General features: G+C 41.6%; 1 protein-coding gene and 1 long non-coding RNA gene across 6 annotated transcripts in view; both read left to right on the forward strand.

Moving 5' to 3' along the window:
- The first annotated feature begins 1150 nt into the window (after nucleotides 1-1150).
- Nucleotides 1151-15339, forward strand: ARF6 (ADP ribosylation factor 6). 2 transcript variants are annotated; one of them, XM_023624822.2, is made up of 2 exons: nucleotides 1151-10940; nucleotides 11659-11992. In XM_023624822.2, exons 1-2 carry the CDS (start codon nucleotides 10694-10696, stop codon nucleotides 11853-11855), a joined length of 444 nt encoding a protein of 147 aa, XP_023480590.2. In that variant the 5' UTR covers nucleotides 1151-10693; the 3' UTR covers nucleotides 11856-11992. The 2 variants fall into 2 exon arrangements, with proteins under 2 accessions (XP_023480590.2, XP_023480595.2); XM_023624827.2 differs by lacking the exon at nucleotides 1151-10940 and adding an exon at nucleotides 11428-11579 and having other exon boundaries at nucleotides 11659-15339.
- A 2637-nt stretch (nucleotides 15340-17976) lies between these two features.
- The window catches only part of LOC111769314 (uncharacterized), a 57979-nt gene continuing 55366 nt past the window's right edge, over nucleotides 17977-20589 (forward strand). For 2 of the 4 annotated variants that reach the window (XR_011428700.1, XR_011428710.1), the window contains exon 1: nucleotides 17977-18580. This is a non-coding gene — a long non-coding RNA (uncharacterized lncRNA). The remainder of the gene's footprint in view (nucleotides 18581-20589) is intronic. The other 2 variants (XR_011428705.1, XR_011428708.1) reach the window with 1 other exon arrangement.

The raw sequence follows: 20589 nt of genomic DNA on the forward strand, positions 1-20589 counted from the left end.
AAAAGGAATGAAGTCCTGACTCATGCTACAATATAGATGAACCTTGAAAACTTTATGCCAAGTGAAGTAAGTCAAACACAAAAGGACAAATATTGTACGATTCCACTTATATGAGATATCTAGAAAAGGCAGAGAGAGACAGGAAGTAGATAGAGGTTGAGGGGGTGGGGGATAGGAGTTACTGCTTAATGGATATAGAGTTTCTGTTTGGGGTGATGAAAAGGTTTTGGAAATAGTAGTGATGATTGCACAACATTGTGAAGATAATCAGTGCTCCTGAATTGTACACTTAAAAACAATTAAAATGGCAAATTCTGTCTTACATATTTTGCCACAATAATATATATGTTATATATATATATTCAATAATGTATTATATTCTATATAATAGAATATAATATATTATGTGGGTCTATTTCTGGATTCTCCATTGTGTTCCATTGATCTGCCTATCCCTCCATCAGGATCACACAGTCTTATTACTGTAGCTATATAATAAGTATTAAAATTGGGTAGAGTGATTCCTCCCACTTCTCTTTGTGAAAATTGTTTAGCAGGGGGGCTGGCCCCGTGGCCGAGTGGTTAAGTTCGCGCGCTCCGCTGCAGGCGGCCCAGTGTTTCGTTGGTTCGAATCCTGGGCGCGGACATGGCACTGCTCATCAGACCACGCTGAGGCAGCGTCCCACATGCCACAACTAGAAGAACCCACAACGAAGAATACACAACTATGTACCGGGGGGCTTTGGGGAGAAAAAGGAAAAAATAAAATCTTTAAAAAAAAAAAAAAGAAAAAGAAAATTGTTTAGCAGGGCCCACCCCTTGGCCGAGTGGTTAAGTTCATGGGCCCTGATTCACGGCCCAGGGCTTCACTGGTTTAGATCCTGGGCGCGGACATGGCACCGCTCTTTAGGCCATGCTGAGGCAGCGTCCCACATGACACAAGTAGAAGGACCTGCAACTAGAATATACAACTATGTACTGGGGGGTTTTGGGGAGAAGAAGAAGAAGGAAAAAAAAAAAAGATTGGCAACAGATGACAGCTCAGGTGCCAATCTTAAAAAAAAATTGTTTAGCTATTCTAATTCCTTTGACTTTCCACATAAATTTTAGAGTAATTGTGTCTACATCTACAAAAAATCTTGCTGGGATTTTGATAAGAATTGCATTAAACGGGAGAAAATTGATATCTTTACCATGTTGAATCTTCCAATCCATGGACAGATTATGTCTCTCCATGTATTTAGATCTTCTTAGTTTTTTTAATCAGTGTTTTTGTAGTTTTTAGCATACACATCCTGTATATGTTTTGTTAGATTTACACCTAAGTATTTCAATTGTTTTTCTGTTTGTTTTTGCTGAGGAAGATTCACCCTGAGCTAACATCTGTTGCCAGTCTTCCTCTTTCTGCTTAAGGAAGGTTCCCCCAAGCTAACATTTGTTGCCAATCTTCCTCTTTTTTTGCCAAGGAAGATTGAGCCTGAGCTAACATCTGTTGCCAATCTTCCTCTTTTTTTGCTAAGAGTCACCCTAAGCTAACATCTGTTGTCAATCTTTTTTTTTTTTTTTTTTTTTTTTTTTTTGCTGAGGAAGATTTGCCCTCAGCTAACATCTATGCCAATCTTCCTCTACTTTGTATGTGGGTTGCTGCCATAGCATGGCTGCTGATGAGTGGTGTAGGTCCACACTGGGGAACTGAACCTGGGCTGCTGAAGCAGAGCATGCTGAACTTAACCACTAGGCCATGGGGCTGGCCCCTCAATTTTTTTGAGTAATTGTAAATATTACTGTATTTTTAAAATCAGTGTCCATGTGTTGCTAGTATATAGAAATACAATGGGTTTTGTTATGTTTATCTTGTAATCCTGCAACCTTGCTGAACTCACTAATTAGTTGTAGAAAGGCTTTTTTGGGTAGACTTCTTGGGATTTTCTATGTAGGAAATCATGTCTTCTACAAATAGGGACTGTTTTATTTCTTCCTTTCAAATCTATATGCCTTTTATTGTCTTTTCTTGTCTTAATGCACTGGCCAGAACTTCCAGCACTATGCTGAATAACAGCAGTGAGGGTGGACATCCTTGCTTTGTTCCTGATCCTAGAGGGAGAGCAGTCAGTCATTTTCACTGTTAAGTTTAAGGCTAGCTATAGGATTTTTGGTAGATTTTTAAAAAATCAACTTGGGGAAATTGATTCCTATTTTTCTTAAGAGTTTTATACCATAGATAGGTGCTGAATTATGTCAAATGCTTTTCTGCATTGGTAGATATGATCATGTGAATTTTCTTCTTTAGCCTATTAATCTGGTAGGTTACACTGATTTTTCAAATATTGAAACTGGCTTGCTTCCCTGAAATAAACTCCACTTGGTCATGGTGTATGATTTTTTAAATATATATTGCTGAATTTTCTTTGCTAATATTTCAAAATTTTGGCATCCATATAAACGAAAGAGATTGGCTTGTAGTTTTCTTTTTTTGTAGTTATTTATACCGTATTACTTGGCTTTAGTATCAGGGTAATACTAGTTCCATAAAATGAATTGGGAAGTTTGCCCTCCTCTTCTATTCCCTAAAATTCTCTAAATGTTTGGTAGCATTCTCCAGTGAAACCATCTGAGCTATCAGATTGCTTTTGTGGGAATTTTAAAATTATGAATTAAATTTCCTTAATAATTACAGAGCTACTCAAATTATCTATTTTATATTGGGTGAGTGCTCACTGCCAGGAGGCAGAATTCTATTGTATTTATTTTATTAATTTTGTCATTACCTTCTGTTTAGAGTAAATGATACGGATTGAAAACCTCCTCCAGTGAGTCTGTGATGTCCCTTTCTTCTCCCGCATTAAGAAAACTATTGCTATAACATAAGAGAATGCATTAAATTATTCTAAGAGCTCTATAAAGCAATTCAAGGGTGGGTCAAAAGTCCAGGTCACAGAACTGTGTAGAGGTTTTTATAAACTGAATTATATGTATCAGTAGTCCACCTACCCACCCTCAGGGGTAGTTTTATTAGGTAACTATGACGGCAGCATATAATTATTATACATTAGGTATTTGCATACCATTTATATTATAGTTCTCCATGAAGCACCAAAGTCTGTGACTTTGGTACATTTACTTTGATTGTCAAAATTCTGTCTTGCTTGCATACTACTTTATATTGACATGTTTTGTAAAGCCAAAACTTTTATTTGTAAGTAACAGCAGCCTACTGGAGCTTGCTTTCACAAAAAGGTAATTTTATATAAAGAAACAGGGTGTCTCATGAAACTCAAAGGCTGGCATACAGAGAGACCCCAGGAAGGGCCTGGAACTGTGCAATGCAGCCCGGGGAATAATTTGTTTCACCTCTGCTCTCTTTGTACATCTGCTTTTTTCTTTCTCCCTAAAGATTAACTTCTGTCTGCTTGCTGCCCTGTTCTCAAAGCAGAATCTGGCTGTGACATACTCCCTAGTTGGTAGTATATGGATCTACTGGGAAGAGACAGACTGACATGATCTTCCTTCAGGTCTGATTTCAAATTCTCAGGAATAAGAATCCAGTTAGCCGATTAAGATAATGAGTCTACCTGTGGTCCAGTTGGTTTGGCCAGAGATGTATGTGTTTAGGCGTCACAAGAAAAACCAGGACTGCCAGGAGTCTACTCCTGTATTCCTGTGGATGGGGGGGGGGGGACGTGGGGGGGCCGGGCCGCCATTTCCAAAGACCTCCTTCAAGTTTCAAATACATAGGGTACCTTGTTCTACTCCTAGAATCTCTGAGATACTGTTAAAGATGTATCCACAGTGAAATTGTTATAAAGTCCCACATTAACTCTCCGCGTAACCAAGGTTACTTCTGTGTTACCAAGTTGAATCATGACTTATGTCTCTTATAATGTTAAGAAGATATAGTAAGCAGCAGAAAGACCCACTTTTACACCTGGAAACAAAGTCACACCTCAGAAACTGCTTCAAAGGCTTCAGATCTTTCCTTTTCCAGCATTAACTCAGTTAATCTGGGAAGTCAGCAGACAGGGTGGTCGACCTCCTTCCCACACTGAAGAGAGCACAGGAACAGCTCTAGTTCACCAGTCACAGAATCCCTGCCCCAGTTTGTGAAATTGTAATGTTATCCCTGAAGCCAGTCTTTAGCTCAGCAGGTTTGTTATCTGACTATTATTTGTGGACATATAACCCAGTAGGTATCTTTCTAAGCCTGTTGGAATATAAATCTTTCTTACTTGAAATGGAAACAAACCCATACATTTTGCCCAGCTAAGCCAGTTAAGTTGTTAAATTGGTTACAGTGTAACATTTATCTTGCCTTTTACAACCATTTCCACAGTCATAAATCGCGGTCACTGTGCCCCACACTGTGTCTTAGAGTAGGAGCTCCTACAGACAATTATACACTCACAGTCCAAATGGACCAACAGCAAAAAGCCCTCCACTGTCTATCCTTGGTCCACATGCTATGTGTGCACAAATGTGCAAATGTGTGCAAAATGAAGACGGCTACGGAGGAGGAAGTCTCACACGGACCTCCCTGGTTATACTTTCCAAGGAATTATTCTTTTTTGCCCCAAAGCTAGATCAGATTAGGGATCAGTTTACCACACGGCCAAGCCTAACTTTTCAATACAATCCTTTCCTTTCTTCCTGCCTTCCTTCCTTCTTTTGCTGCCATCTTCCTTCCTTTCTTCTTTCTCACTCATTTTTTATTTATTTATTCTCTCTTTGAAGCAGCACCGTGTGGCAATTAAAGTCATTTTATTTGGTTTCTGATCTGTAAATAGTTGTAAATTTCCTGGCTTACCAACTGTTTCTTGAGATTTGGAAGATTAATTCTTTTCTCTGGGTTCTGTAACATGGACAGTTCCTCCTGTTTTTTCACCACCAGCCTAGCCATTGGATCCAATGCAGAATACTATGCTGGGGGCAAAGCCCTATTGAGGGGTAGTACTGCATGATGTCTTAAATTTGTTTAGTATCATTGGGACTTATTGGCCAATTAGAGGTCAGTGTTCTGCTTATATGCCATTTTCTTGATATATCTCTAACAATAGGGGAAAACATAAACAAACAGAATAAGACAAAGCAAAAGACAAAACCTATAAATCAGAAAGCTTAAAGCTGGAACCACTATAGAGAATAAAGACAGGACAAGGACCGTAGCCCTCAGGTCTTTGGTGTCCCCGAATGTCTTCCTGAAGACGTCACCGTCTGCACCAACACAGCGCTCTACAGCGGTTACGGCACACCACCACCAAATCTGCGTGACTGACAGCACGGCGCTGACAACTGTTACTGCAGACACCACATGCATGTTGTTGATTATGTAATTACAAAGCTTGCAGTACTCAGTTAAGCAGTCTCAATGACTTAGCCTCTTGGTTCTTAGAAAACAAAACTCTTTCTCAGGACATCAATATTGTAAACTCCTTGTCAGTTTAGAATGAAGCAATTATCTTGCTTTAGCTTAAAAATACTCTTCTGATACTGAAAATCAAATTTCTGAGGTTATGCGCTTCTTCTTAACAGGGGTGTTATTGATATCTCCAGGATATGAAATGTTTCTCCTTCCAACAATTTTAGTGATTAAATGGTTGACATAAAAACAATACATCCATAAACTTCCATGAGCAGGAACATTATTTTAACAGATTGGAAACTATGATGATTCCAGAATTTGACTTGTCTGACTCTATTTTCAAAGGACCACCTAATGGGAAAATTACTAACACAATCAGATGTCCAATTTGTACCATGTTGGTAAAAGATTTTATTTCACATTCTTTAAATTAAAATGTGTACCATTCAGCCTTCTTATTTACAATCAATAAAAACTGACCTTTGAGCAGAAAATGATTCGACTGGAAATGTCTGAGGAGGCCCACAGAATTGTCTAGAAGGCACAGCTGGGACTACACCACAGGACTGCTGGCTTAGACGCGTCCCACCAATGCTTTCCCTATGACACTTGTTGCCATTGGCACTCCTGCCACTGGGTATCCGCTACCATGCTGCTGGACAGTCACTTTGGACACTTGTCCCAGCAACTATGGAGTTCTGAATCTCTCAAAATCCAAAGCCTGGACTAGGACACTGATTAGTTAATTGGTTGAGCCCAGTTCAGTGACCCAAATCTCAGCTCCCAGGGAGACAGGAAAAGGAGAATCTACTTGCCCACCCTCATCTTTCCTTCTACCTAATTTGGGGTTAAGGCAAACAGGAGGGGTGTCTGCATCCGGGGCAGCCGAATGGCATGGACAGGTCTGAGTCTAGAGCTCACAAGTTCGATCATCCTATGGCTGTCAAGTATTCTGTCGTACCTTCTCTTCTTTGAATGGCACTGACTAGTTGATAGTGTTCTACTAATAATTCAATAAATTTACCTGTAATTACAGTATATTTTTAAAATAATTTTTGCAAGACTGAGAAATATTTATGCCTTTGTCTGAGACGTCTAATGTCTTGGGAAGTTACTCCGGTGACTAAAGCATTATTGCACTATATTATGCAAAAAATTGTGTTGGGGGCCGGCCCCGTTGCCGAGTGGTTGAGTTCGCATGCTCTGCTGCGGTGGCCCAGGGTTTCGCCGGTTCGGATCCTGGGTGCGGACATGGCACCACTCATCAGGCCACGTTGAGACTGCGTCCCATATGCCACAACTAGAAGGACCTACAACTAAAATATACAACTATGTACTGGGGGGATTTGGGGAGAAAAAGCAGAAAGAAAGAAAAAAGATCGGCAACAGTTGTTAGCTCAGGTGCCAATCTTTAAAAAAAAAAAAATTGTGTGTGGGAGTATGTATCTTGGGGACAAAGAATAACAAAGCAGAGTTCAGAATTCACAGCATTTTTAACGTGAGGGGAAGTTAGCAATTAGTTCAATGGTTCTCAGTCTTAGCTACACATTAGAATCACTCAGGGAGCCTTAAAAAAAATGGTGGGTAGAACTTCTACCACAGACATTTTGACTTAATTGATCTGGGGTGGGGCCCAAGCATTTGTGTGGTTTCAAAACCAGGTGATTTTAATGTGCAGCCAGGGCTGAAAACCACTGATCTAATCCAGCTTCCTGAGTTCACACAATAATTTGGTACGATAGATAAAAGAACACCAGACTTGGATCAAAAAATCTTAATCTGAATCTCCTCTGTACCAGTTCTTGATCTTAAGGAAGTTGCTCCCCTTCTCAGTGCTTCAGCTCCTTCACCTGTAAGGAACAATATATACTGTCCTAATCAATTAAGAGATTTCTCCATCACAGGAGTAGAGAAATTGATGATCAATGAGGCGAACAACTCACCCAAGTTAAACGTGAGTCAAGAAGTGCTGGGAATAGTTTAAGGATGTAATTTAGCTTTTTCTCTTCCTTTGAGCCACTAGACCATATTGCCTGTGTTTATTTTTATGGTCTGAAGCTGTAACTATTCAACAGTTTGCTAAAATATCAACTATAACTCAAACTTTTGTTTTTAGTTCCCTCATTCCCACTTTTAATAATGCTAATAATGAGATGAAGTCTTCATACTCAGGCATAACTAAGGTAATTATCAAGGTTTTGATTGGGATGCAACTTTCTTTATGGTTAAAGAGGAAGAAGCAGAAAGTGGTTCCTCAGCTGACACAGGGAGAGGACGAGGGAGGGAACTACTGAATTTGCATCCATTAAAGTAATCAAGAACACTTATAAATGAAAATGAATTGTTTTCATTGTATTCATTGGGTTTCTCAGTTTTATTTTTGAGGGTCTCAACCTTTTACCATGTATCATCAAAAAATGATGATGCTTTGGTGGCCGGAGTGCATGGGTTTAGCACGGACCTGCACCACTCACCAATCCCTGCTGTGGCAGGTGACCCATGTACAAAGTAGAGGAAGATTGGCACAGATGTTAGCTCAGGGACAATCTTCCTCAGCAAAAAAAAAAAAAAAAGTTTGAAACTTTATTTTACTACCTACTAGGCATTATGCTGGCACTAAAGATTCAAAAATGAAAAGGACACAGCTCTCTCAGAGAGCTTATAAGCACATAGGTACAATCCTAAGGGAGGGCAAATGCTCCTGCCTCAATTAGATTCAGCTGGAAAGGATTAGTAATTTTTCTAAAGATACACTCTATCATAGCTGCTTCTTTCCTCTTTAGTTCTACCGCTAATAGACTTCCTGGGGCTCTATGCTTTCTTCAAACTAGACAGAGCTCAATTCTGGGTAAGTCTGGACGAAGGGCTCAAAATGAAGCCATAAGCCGGGGTGTTACCTTCCTCAAACAGGCACATAGTCAGACCATGCTCGCACCCTCGCCATCTGGTCAGAATTGTCCTTGGCACTCCATGGGACAAAAAGAAATACGCAACAGAGTCCTACAGAATGAGTGCTTTTCAAGAGCTCCAGGAATTCAGAAATAGGGAAATAGCATGGGGTGCCACCGTTAAAGAAGACTTGTTCATCGCATTTTAAAAGCAGAAAGTTAAGCCATTTTTGATTTTTATTTAAAAAATTTTTTTATTTTTCTATTTTGAGGAAGATTAGCCCTGAGCTAACATCTGCCATCAATCCTCCTCTTTTTGCTGAGGAAGACCGGCCCTGAGCTAACATCCATGCCCATCTTTCTCTACTTTATATGTGGGATGCCTGCCACAGCACGGCCTGTCAGCACTGCTAAGGTCCGCACCTGGGATCCGAACTGGTGAACCCCCGGCTGCCAAAGCGGAGTGTATGAACCTAACCACTGCACAACCGGGCAGGCCCCCTGCTAAGCCATTTTTTAAAAGTAAATCTTTTTCCTGTAAGTTGGTATTTTAGTCAGGAATATTATAAGCATATTATTAAATATGGTTGTTGAACAGGTTAGAAATTATGAGATGGTGTTTTATACAAGGGAAGCCTGGTTTGAAAGTAAGCTGGAGAAATCTCTTCATTTGCAGGCTTTGAGTTGAAAAGCAGAGATCAATTTTTCTACAGTTTTTGGAGCTTTCATTTGTATCTAAAACTTAAAAACTGTGAAACAGAGCACAAACTGTGAAATCCAGTATTTTGTTTCATAAATGTAAGTTTCAGTTTATCTGTAAATATTTCGTTGAACGGAAATAATATTTTTAAAATAGAAATTTACTCTTTTTGAATTGTTAATTGTTTCAAGAAGGAATCAAGAAACAATATTTCACCAGTGGTACAATTTAGTAGTTGCCTAAATTGTTACGTTTTGCAGATATTTTGGTTTTATTGAAATTCCCTTACTTCTTTTTTTCTAACTGCCATGATATATAGAGTTAAAAATTTTGCATTGTTTGTATTTATTTCCTGACCATTATTACTTGTTTTATGATTATTACTTAAAATAATATATTGCATAATTTATTGTATGGTGGGCCACTCTAGATATCCAATAGTCTTAAGATATGCCACCACCTGAAAAGCTTGTCAAATAACTTATTTCAAATCCCTGGATAAAAACCGTACGTACCTTTCTCCCCTTGTCTCACCCGTGGTCTAAAAGGCATTCGTTCACTCGACTAACCACCGACCTCCTGACACCCAACCGCTGCCGCTGGGAACATGCTGCTGACAAGACAGTCCCTGCCTCCGTGGAGCCTGCACTCTGGTGGAATACAAACGCAGGCTGGCTTTCAGAAGCAAGCTCTTCAGCCCCAGCACAGCGCCAGAGCCAGGTAGATGCTGGGGCTTCAAGCGGCTTCCACTTTTAACTGTATCACACCTTCCACTGAAATACAAGTCCAACCAGCAGATCAATCCCCCATTCACTCGGAAAAGCTGGAATCTGCTGTGAGAAAAACACCATGTTGGCATGAAACAAAATACAACACCTGCCTCTATTTGCCACATATAAATAATAACAAGAATTACTATGCGGGCTGGCCAGCGCAGCAGGTAAGTTTGCCCCTTCCGATTTGGTGGCCCGGGGTTCGCCAATTGGGATCCTGGGGTCGGACATGGCACGGCTTGGCACGCCATGCTGTGGCAGGCGTCCCACATATAAAGTAGAGGAAGACGGGCATGGATGTTAGCTCAGGGCCAGTCTTCCTCAGCAAAAAGAGGAGGATTGGCAGCAGATGTTAGCTCAGGGCTAATCTTCCTCAAAAAAAAAAAAAAAAAAATTACTATGGCACTTTATAGTTATAAAGCATTTCAAGAAATGCCATACCTGAGATTCCAAACAGCTGTGTGTAGGCAGGGAGTTGGCTTAATTTGGGGGTTAAGAGGGTGAGCTGTAGATTCACGATTTAAATCTCAGCACTGTGACCTTCACAAAATGACCTAAGCTCTCTAACCCTCAGTTTCCTTCTACGAAAATACCAGTACTCAAAGGTACCTCATGTGGTTGCTGTGTGGATTAGAACAACATATTTAAAGTATTTAGTTCAGTGTTTACCAATACAAAGTCAATACACGATGACTATTTTCATTCATATTCATCTGACTGTACAAGAAAACGAAGTTTACGAAGGTCCAGACTTAAAAACTCACAGCTGTGAAAAGGAGGGGTGACACTGTGAGCCCCAGTCTTCTGACTTAAAACCCTTCCTTCAGTTTTAAGGCAGACGGAAAGTAAACTAGATCACAGAACACTAGTAACTTCAGGAAGCCTACTTCAGGCTGAAGCTTCTATTATTCCACCAATACAAGTTCTTTAACCCCCCTACCATTATCAGATCTTCCTAAATTGTGAAACAAAAAGTATGCCAACACACGCTGTTCTAGCATCTTCCTCTAAAAAAAAAAAACCCTACTTCCTGTTTCCCTCCCGTTGGTTCACTTATTTCAAACTTTCGCCTCCTCCTAAGCCGCCCTTGGTCGCTGAGCGTCTGCACCAGAAAGCCCTGGAGCCCGCACCAGCGGCGGTCGTCTCACCCGGGACGCGCGGTGCGCCCGACACGAGCTCGCGAGCCGAGCGCCGGGCGCGGACACCGGGCCCGGCTTCTGAGGGTGAGCGGCCGACGGGCGGGGACGGCGTGTGCACGCGGAAGCCGTCACCCCCGGACAGCCGCGGGCCCGGAGGGTCCCCCGGTCACACCGTAACGCAGACCGCGGGGGGCGCCCAGCCCGGCCTCCACGCGCCCCCCGAGACGCCGCCCAGAGGAAGGAAAGCCCGCGCGGGCTCCGGGCGTCGGGGCGCGAGGGCGGGCCGCCCAGCAGCCCAGGGGCGCCCGTCGTGGCAGCGGCCCCGCCCCCCGCGCATCCGCGCCTCCGGCTCGAGGGGGCGGACGCGGAGAGCGCGGAAGGGGAAGCGGACAGGGGACCCGAAGCCAGGGCGGCGAGCTGGGGCCGCGGGTCAGAGGCCGGGGTTCGCGGGCCAGAGGCCGGGGTTCGCGGGCCGGGCGCACCGCCCCCGCGCCCCTCCGAGCCGCCGTAGCCCCGCCCCTCGCGCGGCGCCATGACGCCGGGCGCGCGGGCCGCTCTCCTGACAGAGGTCGCGCCCGTCCGAACGGCCGGCCTGCGCCGCGCATGCGCAGTCGGGAGGGGAAGTGAGGCGGTTTCCTCGGCGCCTTTTCCGGCGGCGGCGGCGGCAGAGCTGGGCGGAGGAGGTGGCGGCCGGAGGAGCCCGCGCTCGGGGCGGCGGCCGAGGTAACGCGGGCCCAGCTGGACGGGCGCAGCCGCGGCGCTCGCCGGCGCCGGCCGTAACCCTCTCTCTGTGTCTCCGCAGGCAGCGCCGAGTCCGCCCGGCCCCTGACGCGGCGCCCTGCCCCTCGCGTGGCCTGCGCGGCGGTGACCCGGCCCCGGGCGGCGGCGGCGGCGGCGGCGGCGCGGGGCTCGGGCCGCGGAAGGGCGGTTCTGGCCGGCCCGCCCGCTCCCCTCGGCAGGGCGGCGGCCGCGCGGCAGGAAGCGGGCGCCGGCGGGTGATGCCCGAGTGAGCGGGCGGCCCTGCCCACGAGGCGCCCACGCAGGCCGCGCGCCCAGGCTGGTTCCGGCCCCGCGGGGCGGCGTTGTCGGCGAGGCCCGCGACCCTGAATGCCCCCGGGCCCGGCTCCTCCGGCGCGATGGGGAAGGTGCTGTCCAAGATCTTCGGGAACAAGGAGATGCGGATCCTCATGCTGGGCCTGGACGCGGCCGGCAAGACCACCATCCTGTACAAGCTGAAGCTCGGCCAGTCGGTGACCACCATCCCCACGGTGGGCTTCAACGTGGAGACGGTGACTTACAAAAACGTCAAGTTCAACGTGTGGGACGTGGGCGGCCAGGACAAGATCCGGCCGCTCTGGCGGCACTACTACACCGGGACCCAGGGCCTGATCTTCGTGGTGGACTGCGCCGACCGCGACCGCATCGACGAGGCCCGCCAGGAGCTGCACCGCATCATCAACGACCGGGAGATGCGGGACGCCATCATCCTCATCTTCGCCAACAAGCAGGACCTGCCCGATGCCATGAAGCCCCACGAGATCCAGGAGAAACTGGGCCTGACCCGGATTCGGGACAGGAACTGGTATGTGCAGCCCTCGTGTGCCACCTCGGGGGACGGACTCTATGAGGGGCTCACATGGTTAACCTCTAACTACAAATCCTAATGAGCGTCCTCCACCCGGCCCCGGAAGGAGAGGAGCGAACCATTCATAGGATTATCGCCGCCGTCACCTCTTTCAATGGCCACTTTCTCTTCTCTTCAATTCGAACTCGGGAGTTACGGTTCTACGGTTTGGGGGCGGGTGAGGGGTTTTCTTTTTTGTTGGTTTCTTTTTTTTTTTTTTTTTCTTTTCCGCTTTGCGTTAGAATGCTCTGATGTGACATTTGACATGAACACAAAGTGCTAGATGCTCCTGTTGACTTCCAGCAAATGGGATGGGGGAAATATAGCAGTTCTTGGTAAAGTCCTTTATAATAATGGTTTGATTTTTTTATTTCGAGAGAATCTTTTTTCCAATGTATGCTTTTTTTCCTTTTTGCCCAGTTTTCCTATCACCTGCTGTAGATGGCTTATTTTGCATTCATGCAGACTGTGTTGCAAGTCTGTTTCATCTAGTAAACTGAAAATTATTGCTTAATCAAACTGCCGTTTGTCTTTTATATTTAAGGCCTTTTCTCCCTCCCTTCTGAGTTTTAACTTTAACTTAGTAATTTCGAATGTGACCTTTTATATCTAAGACCAGTATAGTAAACTTAGCCCACAGTGGCAAATAATGAGTAATATCATTGTAATATATTCCAGTTGCACATCAGTGTGTCAAACAGGTAATATAAGAAGTTCTTTGAAATGTCAGCTATTAAATTCTGAAGCATACGTCATGCATGAGTAGGGATAAAACTCAAGTTCCCCATTACATAGCTAACTTACACTGCATAAAAATATGAAAGTGTAACTCGTCGAGGACACAGATTTTTTTCACTGCGAAGTTAGCAACTTTGCTGTGTTTTCCCTCTTTTTTAACTTGAAAAATAGACTCTTTCCAGGAAATGGAGCAATAACGGTGTATGCCACACACACATGAAATATTTGTAGATATCTTAAGTGACTTTTGGGCAAAACTGGAATATATACTTTTACTATGTTTCAAATGTCTAAGACCAATAGTTTTAAAATTACCAGAATGTTTACTTTGTTCATTAATAAAGCATTTAACAATTCAAATTATATGCACCCTTTACCTAGTTGGAAAAATACACGTTCCTGTTTTCACGTTGCAGCAACTGATTAAGCTGAAGGTAGAAGTCTTTTTTATAGATGAGTGATCCACATCTCCGTTAATTAGAACACTGGAAGAGATGTTTTATAAAAAGGGTATTTAATTCTGTTTGATTGTAGGATTAACTCATGCAAGTAGTAAGTCAGATATCCTGTTGGTTCAATAATACACTTTCTCCTTTAATGAAGGAAATGTGATGGATGAATGATGTGTAGACTTGAGGAATGACAAAGGGGAAGTGGGAGGAAGAGAAAGAACCTACAGATGACGATGAATGTAAACTTATTTTTCTGCAAGGGTAAGCAGTGTGCTCACTGGTGATATCCAGATCCTAAGGAGATTACTTGCTTAGCTGGTTAGGACCAGTAACTAGATTATTGAGACCACTATGATAATACTTTGAACCAAATGTTAATGCTTGGTAACAGAATTGGGGAGCAGCATCTGGTTCTTATATAGCCTTAAGGATTAATTTTAGAGATCCTCAAGGAATTAAACTTAGGGAATTTCAGAAATGTACACTGCAAAAGCAGTATGCAGGAAGAGGTGGAGTTGATTTTGTTTATGAGGGTGTGTGAAAACTAAAACTGAGCGGGATATCATGGTATCTGGTTGGACAGTATTGGTCCTTCATGCTTTGGCCATATGGTATAATGGAGCTTTTACCAAAGATGTATGAGAAGCATAAGGCTACAAAAAGTCAACTCTTCAAAGTAAAACTCTTGACAAACATTTTACTTAAAGCAGATGAGAAAAGGTGCTATGTTGTAGGCTCCTGATGGTGCAGAGGGATTTTTGAATTCAAAATGCAACTGAAGTATAAAGTTCTCAGTTTCACTTTAGTAGAATATCTCTAGAAGCTGATAGATACATCTAAGAACATTTTAGAACAGTTTAGTTGCCATCTAAGAACACATAAGAACAGTTTAGTTGCCTTTGAAATTCCCAAAGCTCCACCATAAATTTAATTCTTAGTGTTTTAAATGATTACATTTAAGGTACATAAACATGGGTTATACAAATATCAATGCTGTAGTAACATCCAGAAACAAGACAAGCACAAAGGTATAAATGCCTAAACTGGAGGAAACTTGAAACCCTCATGTTAATTCTTAAATGTGGAATTTCTAACTCGTGACAGTTAGGTTGGTAGACAGCCATTTTTTTTGTCTTAAAATAACTGGGGGCATAGTTAAAATTTTATACATCAAGTAATTGCTATTAATTGTTGCAGGTGAGATGTAGTTATTTTTAGTTTATTTGAAATGTCTAACTGAAAGTGGTGGGGGGGTGGGAAGCAAATATTTGAAGTTTGGAAAACCCTAAACCTTTTGGTTAGAAATTGTAATTTTCACTTACGTTTTCTTTAAGGATAAAAAAGGTTGATGATAATTGATGTAGTTAAATTGAACCATAACTATTGGTGATCATGGAGCAGGTAATTACAGCCTGCAGAAAAAGTTATAATCTAAGAATTTAAAAAATAAGATCCTGAAGTTTTTGTTTAATTGCATCAATTTCTGTGTGTATGTGAATTTATAAACTGCAGTAAGTTTTGAATGAGGTCAATCTTGTCTAATATGAGTAAATGAGTCTGTAGACTGGTCTCCCCACACTGAAAAGTACAGTACTTGGAATTGTGCTCTTTATGGTTGTAGTGTTGGTGAAGCACTAATATGCAGAAAATAAAGGAATTACACAGCGCAGCTTCTCACGTTATGTTACTCGTTTGAACTAGATTAAGTGGGACATGTGGTGTGTTGGGCCATGTTTTTCTCCAGGGATATACCGTATAAAGTGGCTTAATTTGGGAGTCACCTAGCTTTTATGAGAACAAAAAAGAGAATCAATTTGGTTCTTGTACTGCTGCTTGTATAAAGAGGTTTTGCCCTGATTTAGTTCCACCAAACTTGATCTGATTTTATGATAACTTAGGACACAAAAACAGTTGAAAATGGTTTTTAAAAACTAAGTTTCTATAGCAGTTTTTACTATGCCACTGTTTTTTCAAAATCACAGTCTTAGCGTTTTTAGGAGTACAGAATTATATCCGAAGAGAATTGGCCTACAGAGTCGTCTTAACCCTTGACAATTGACTTTTGGATTTTGAAGTTTGTGCTTTAGAAGCCGAAGGGCCTTGTCTGATAAGAATGGCAGAATTGTAGCCATTTAGAAAGCAGTAGATGGGGAATAACTTGTTGGATAAAAGGGTTCTTAAAACACATTTCCTTTCTTTGTAAGCATTCCGAACTTTTGTATCAGCAATTTTTGTGGTTTGATTTTAGAATGTCTTAGTGTGATCTCCAGTATGGTTTAACCCCCACATTAATGTTATTAATATATTTAGTACTGTGATTTTTTAATGGCTATCAAATATCAACTTATCAGTGATAGCAGTAGAAAATATTTTACTCTTTAGTGAGGCTTTATGTTTTAATGTAAGTTTAGATGTATAGTAGACATAAGCTGAATGGTGGTGGAACTTACTAAGTTTCTGAAGTTACATCCTCAGTACCTTGCCAAGTGTATAGCAGGCTTATGGTAAGGCAAATCTTGTCTCTTTCCTCACAGGTAAAAATTGTAAAACCACATAGTATAGCAATTGAAAATAACTTTTAAGTCTGACTAATCACTGAGCATAATGTATTTGGAATATAACATTCAATAGAATCTAGCTTTTTGCTTTGTTTATATCGAATGGTCAAATAGCAAAGAAGCAAGTAGGAAAGATTACAGTATTAGGAAGTTTATAAAAAGGGAATGTTAGGAGAGGGAGCTATAGCAGAGGCACAGTAACTTTTCCCTGCTTTGCTAAACGTTAAAGTTGCCAGACTAGATTAGTGAGTTGAATGGGCAGGGAGTACCGTGCAGGTGAGATCAAAGAGGGAAAACAGGTCTGTAGAGGTGTTTAGGAATGACAATTGAAATTCGTTATTGACTGAGCTGAAGTAATGGTAAACTTTCAGGGAATTATTCCATAAGAAACAACCTCACTGTGTGGGATAGTAAGAAAATGCTTTAATTTTGAGCATGTCCCCCCATTGTTTAAAATGTTTTGTGACTCCATGAAACAATTTTAAAACGAGAAAGTAATTGTCAATCTTGTCCTTGAATACCTTTTCACTTGTCAGATTATTTCATTTGGATATGTGTTTCCTCCATAGTATTTGTTTTATAAGTGTGAGGGTGGAGTTATTTATTGAGGCCTACGGTATGCTTGGCAGTGTTCCAGGTGAAGGAGAGACATCAGTGAAAAAAACAGTATCTGCCTTCATGCAACTTACAGGGGTGGTGGGGGCTGGGGAGGGATGACAAAGATCAGATGATAAATAAAAATGTGTCAGGTGATATAGTATGTTATATGTATAGGGGGACAGGTAGGAACATGTTCAGAGAAGGCCTCATTGAGAAGGTGACATTTGAGCAAATATTTGAAAGAGCAAAAATTAATCAGTGGAATTGACATAGTAACAGAAAGATAATATGTGTAGTGTAAAGCGGGGGTGGGGGAGCTGTGGCCAAGGGCAAGTCTGGCTGAGGCCTGTTTGGGACTGAGCTAAGGACAGTTTCTGCATTTTTAAAGAATGTTTAAAGACTGGATGAAAAAAACATGAATATGTGACAGAGAGAGTATTTAGCCTGAACAGCCTTAAATATTTACTGTTTCGCCCTTTACGAAAAATGTTTGCTGACCCCAGGTCTAAAGGTCAATTTTTACAACATTACCAAAACATACTGGAAATCCAGCAATAAGTAAAAGACATTTTTAAATGAATGAATGACTAATCAAAACTTTAGGAAACAGTGGCACGTGTGATTTTCCATACTTGAACATTTAGTGATCCTTGAGACTTGTTAATGAGTAGTCTAACCTGCATTTTTTTTCCCCTAAGTAAGTTTAAATGTGTGAAATCAGTAGTTTTTCAGTTTCAATTTTAACATTTAAAATTTTGTGAATCATTTCATTTAAAACATTTCCCTTATTTTTATGGTAGTTTTACTGGTGTTTGGATATAAGTTAAATGTGCTTCTCTGTTAAAGTGCCCTTTCCTCCGGATGACCCAGGTTCATTTGGAACAGGTTCAGGTAACATCATTGAACTCTGGCTTTTATTCAGTGGGTGTTACTGTAATCAAGTCCTGAGTCCAGTGTTTTATATTATGACACTTTGTAAGAGGAAGTGTTACTGACTTGGAAACTAATATGATGCATGATATTTGGTTTCTTCTAGTATTATTCCTCTAACCAATATAAACTAGAAAAAATAATTTACTTCACACCTAAGTTATTTCTTGCCAGGAGAGTTGTTCTACACTACTTATAGAGTAGGATGTGGAATCTATAACTGTCTTAAATGAGAAACTAAACAAAATAATTCAGCAGGAGTTACGGGAGTAAATTTTATGGAGAACAGTTACAAATGGGCTTTAAGAAATACAAACACTTGTAGTTCACGGAGAGATCTATGTGAAACTGGTTATTCATGACCATGAAAGCTGTTTCCCATTACAGCCGAATAGACAGGCCTGAGAAGGTCACAGCAGGTGAGAGGGAAAAACCAAATTTGTTAAGGGAGTTGAAGCAGAGATTTGGATCTTTAGAGTTTCTTCTAAAATGGCAAACCAAAGTGCTTTCTCTCCCTATCTTCTTGTTTCTGAAAGTTAGTTTTGTGAGTAACTCCTAGGTTGGAGCTACGCCTGAAGAGATCAAATTGGGAAACATTCTAAGAATAGTAAGTTAGCGTTTTTTGAATGTTTCCCGTGTGCCAAAGTTAGTTTTTTTTGAATGTTTCCTGTGCGCCAGGCATTGTTCTAAGCAGTTCATGCATATTAATTCTTTAATCCTCACAACGACCTTGAGAGAAGAGGCTTCCATTTCATACTTGAGAAAACTGAGGCTCGAGAGGTAGATGTGAATAAAAGGCGTAGAGACAGCCTCTGGACTCAGGTAGGCTGCACTGTACTGTGAGTGGGACTGAAGGGAACCAGTGGTTCGTAGTGTACTTGCTATTTCGTGTGTGTGTTTGCCTGCAAAAAGCTTAGCTCGAGTGAGGTCCCATAATTTTGTTATTTGATCATCAACAGATTTTGAGTCCCTATATAATGTGAATCTTCTGTGTAATGGAGGACATGGTTATTAGACTCTGCTTAGGAAGTTTTTTTCCTGTAAAAATCACATGTGACTACTTGATAGATTGTGAGTTTTATAGATCATTATGAAAAATAGGAAAAGTTAAGTTTTCACTAAGCTGATTATTTGCATGTTTATATGTAGGCTCCTTTTGATTGAAGAAAAAAGTTTTAGAAAATTTAAAATGCACAATTTGTATTGTGTCTCTAGTTGATAAATTCATAACTACTGACATTTCAGATATTGTTTAAGAAGTGAATTTCTTGCTTTTCAGATCCCATTACGGCTCACATTCTGTAGGTGAGGTTTGCTTAAAGAGCACTAGGTCCTCCTGTCAGCAAGAGCCTCGAGTCTAGGGTCAGCTGGAGAGCTTTAATCATGTGCTGTGGTGTTTACGCCGGGACTTAAGAGTAAAGGCTGATAATTTTGGTAAAGTGCAAAATGCCTTATTTTAAAATCCTATTTTATTTGTCAGTAATGTCTATATGAGGTAGAAATTTTAGGTGAAGTAAGACATAGACATGGAATGTTCAAAGCAAGCAATCAAGTGTTCTATCAAATTCTAGACAGAGGAGAGAGATTATACCGTGGGCCGGAGTGGGCCAGAGAAGGCCAGTGGGAGTTGAGTTGGACCCAAAAGTTCAGAGGAATGATAGTATTACTATCTACTGCATGCTTATTGTGTGCTAGACACTGTTCTAAGTGTATTACATGCATGATCTCACTTGAAATGTGTGAGTAGGGGTCTGGCCCCATGGCTGAGTGGTTAAGTTCACGCACTCTGCTTCAGTGGCCCAGGGTTCGCCAGTTTGGATCCTGGGCACAGACCTACACAACACTCGTCAAGCCCATACTCTGGCGGCATCCCACATAGAAGTAGAATGACCTCCAACTGGGATGTACAACTATGTACTGGGGCTTTGGGGAAAACAAAAGAAGAAAATCGGCAACAGATATTAGCTCAGGGCCAATCTTCCTCACCAAAAAAACAATAAAGCATAAAAAAAATGTGTGAACAAAAGGTGCAAGGGTAGTAATCTATATGTAGTATTCGGAAGATAGAGAATAGGCTTGTCTGACTGGGGTTGCCAGATTTAGCAAATAAAAATACAGGATGCCCAGTTCAATTTCAATTTCACATAAACACTAATTTTTAGTGCACGTATCCCAAGCAATATTCTAAAACTATGTACTAAAAATTACTTATCTGAAATTCAAATTTAACTGAGTGGCCTGTATCTTACCTGCAATCCTATGTCTGACTTGAGTGGTAGGAGAGGAGTAAGGTTCAAAATGGAAGTTGAAAATGACATTTTTTAGGCCTCAAAAGCTAGACCAAGTAGATTTGTTTAGCGTGTAATGGGAGTCATTGAATTTTTAAAATATTTATGTAGCAGGAGAGAGTCACAATGTTTAGGACTATTAATCCAGTAGCTTTGTATAGAATCATGTATCAGGATCATGGAGAGAGGCTGGAAGGAAGAAGTCCTTTCAAGAGACTGTGAATAATTCAGGTGAGAGAATGAGGACCAAGTATATCATAGAGAAAATGAGACACGAGTGAGATGAAATAAATTGTGGACATACATTACTTGTGGAGGGAGAAGAAATTAAGGATTTTGATTCCTAATTCTTATGTAAAAGATAATGATAGCACCACTGATAGAAAGAAACCAGGATACACAGCAGATTTGAATAGAGACACTTTGGTAATCAGGAGAAGTATCTTGTTTGCAATCTTGAAAAGAGGTTGAATCCCTTAGGCGTGCTCTCTTTTGTAATTATTCTGTCTTAGAGCAGTGCAGTCTGATATAAATGAGTGCAAA

This window comes from Equus caballus, chromosome 1 (assembly GCF_041296265.1).
Source record: "Equus caballus isolate H_3958 breed thoroughbred chromosome 1, TB-T2T, whole genome shotgun sequence".
Taxonomy (NCBI): domain Eukaryota; kingdom Metazoa; phylum Chordata; class Mammalia; order Perissodactyla; family Equidae; genus Equus; species Equus caballus.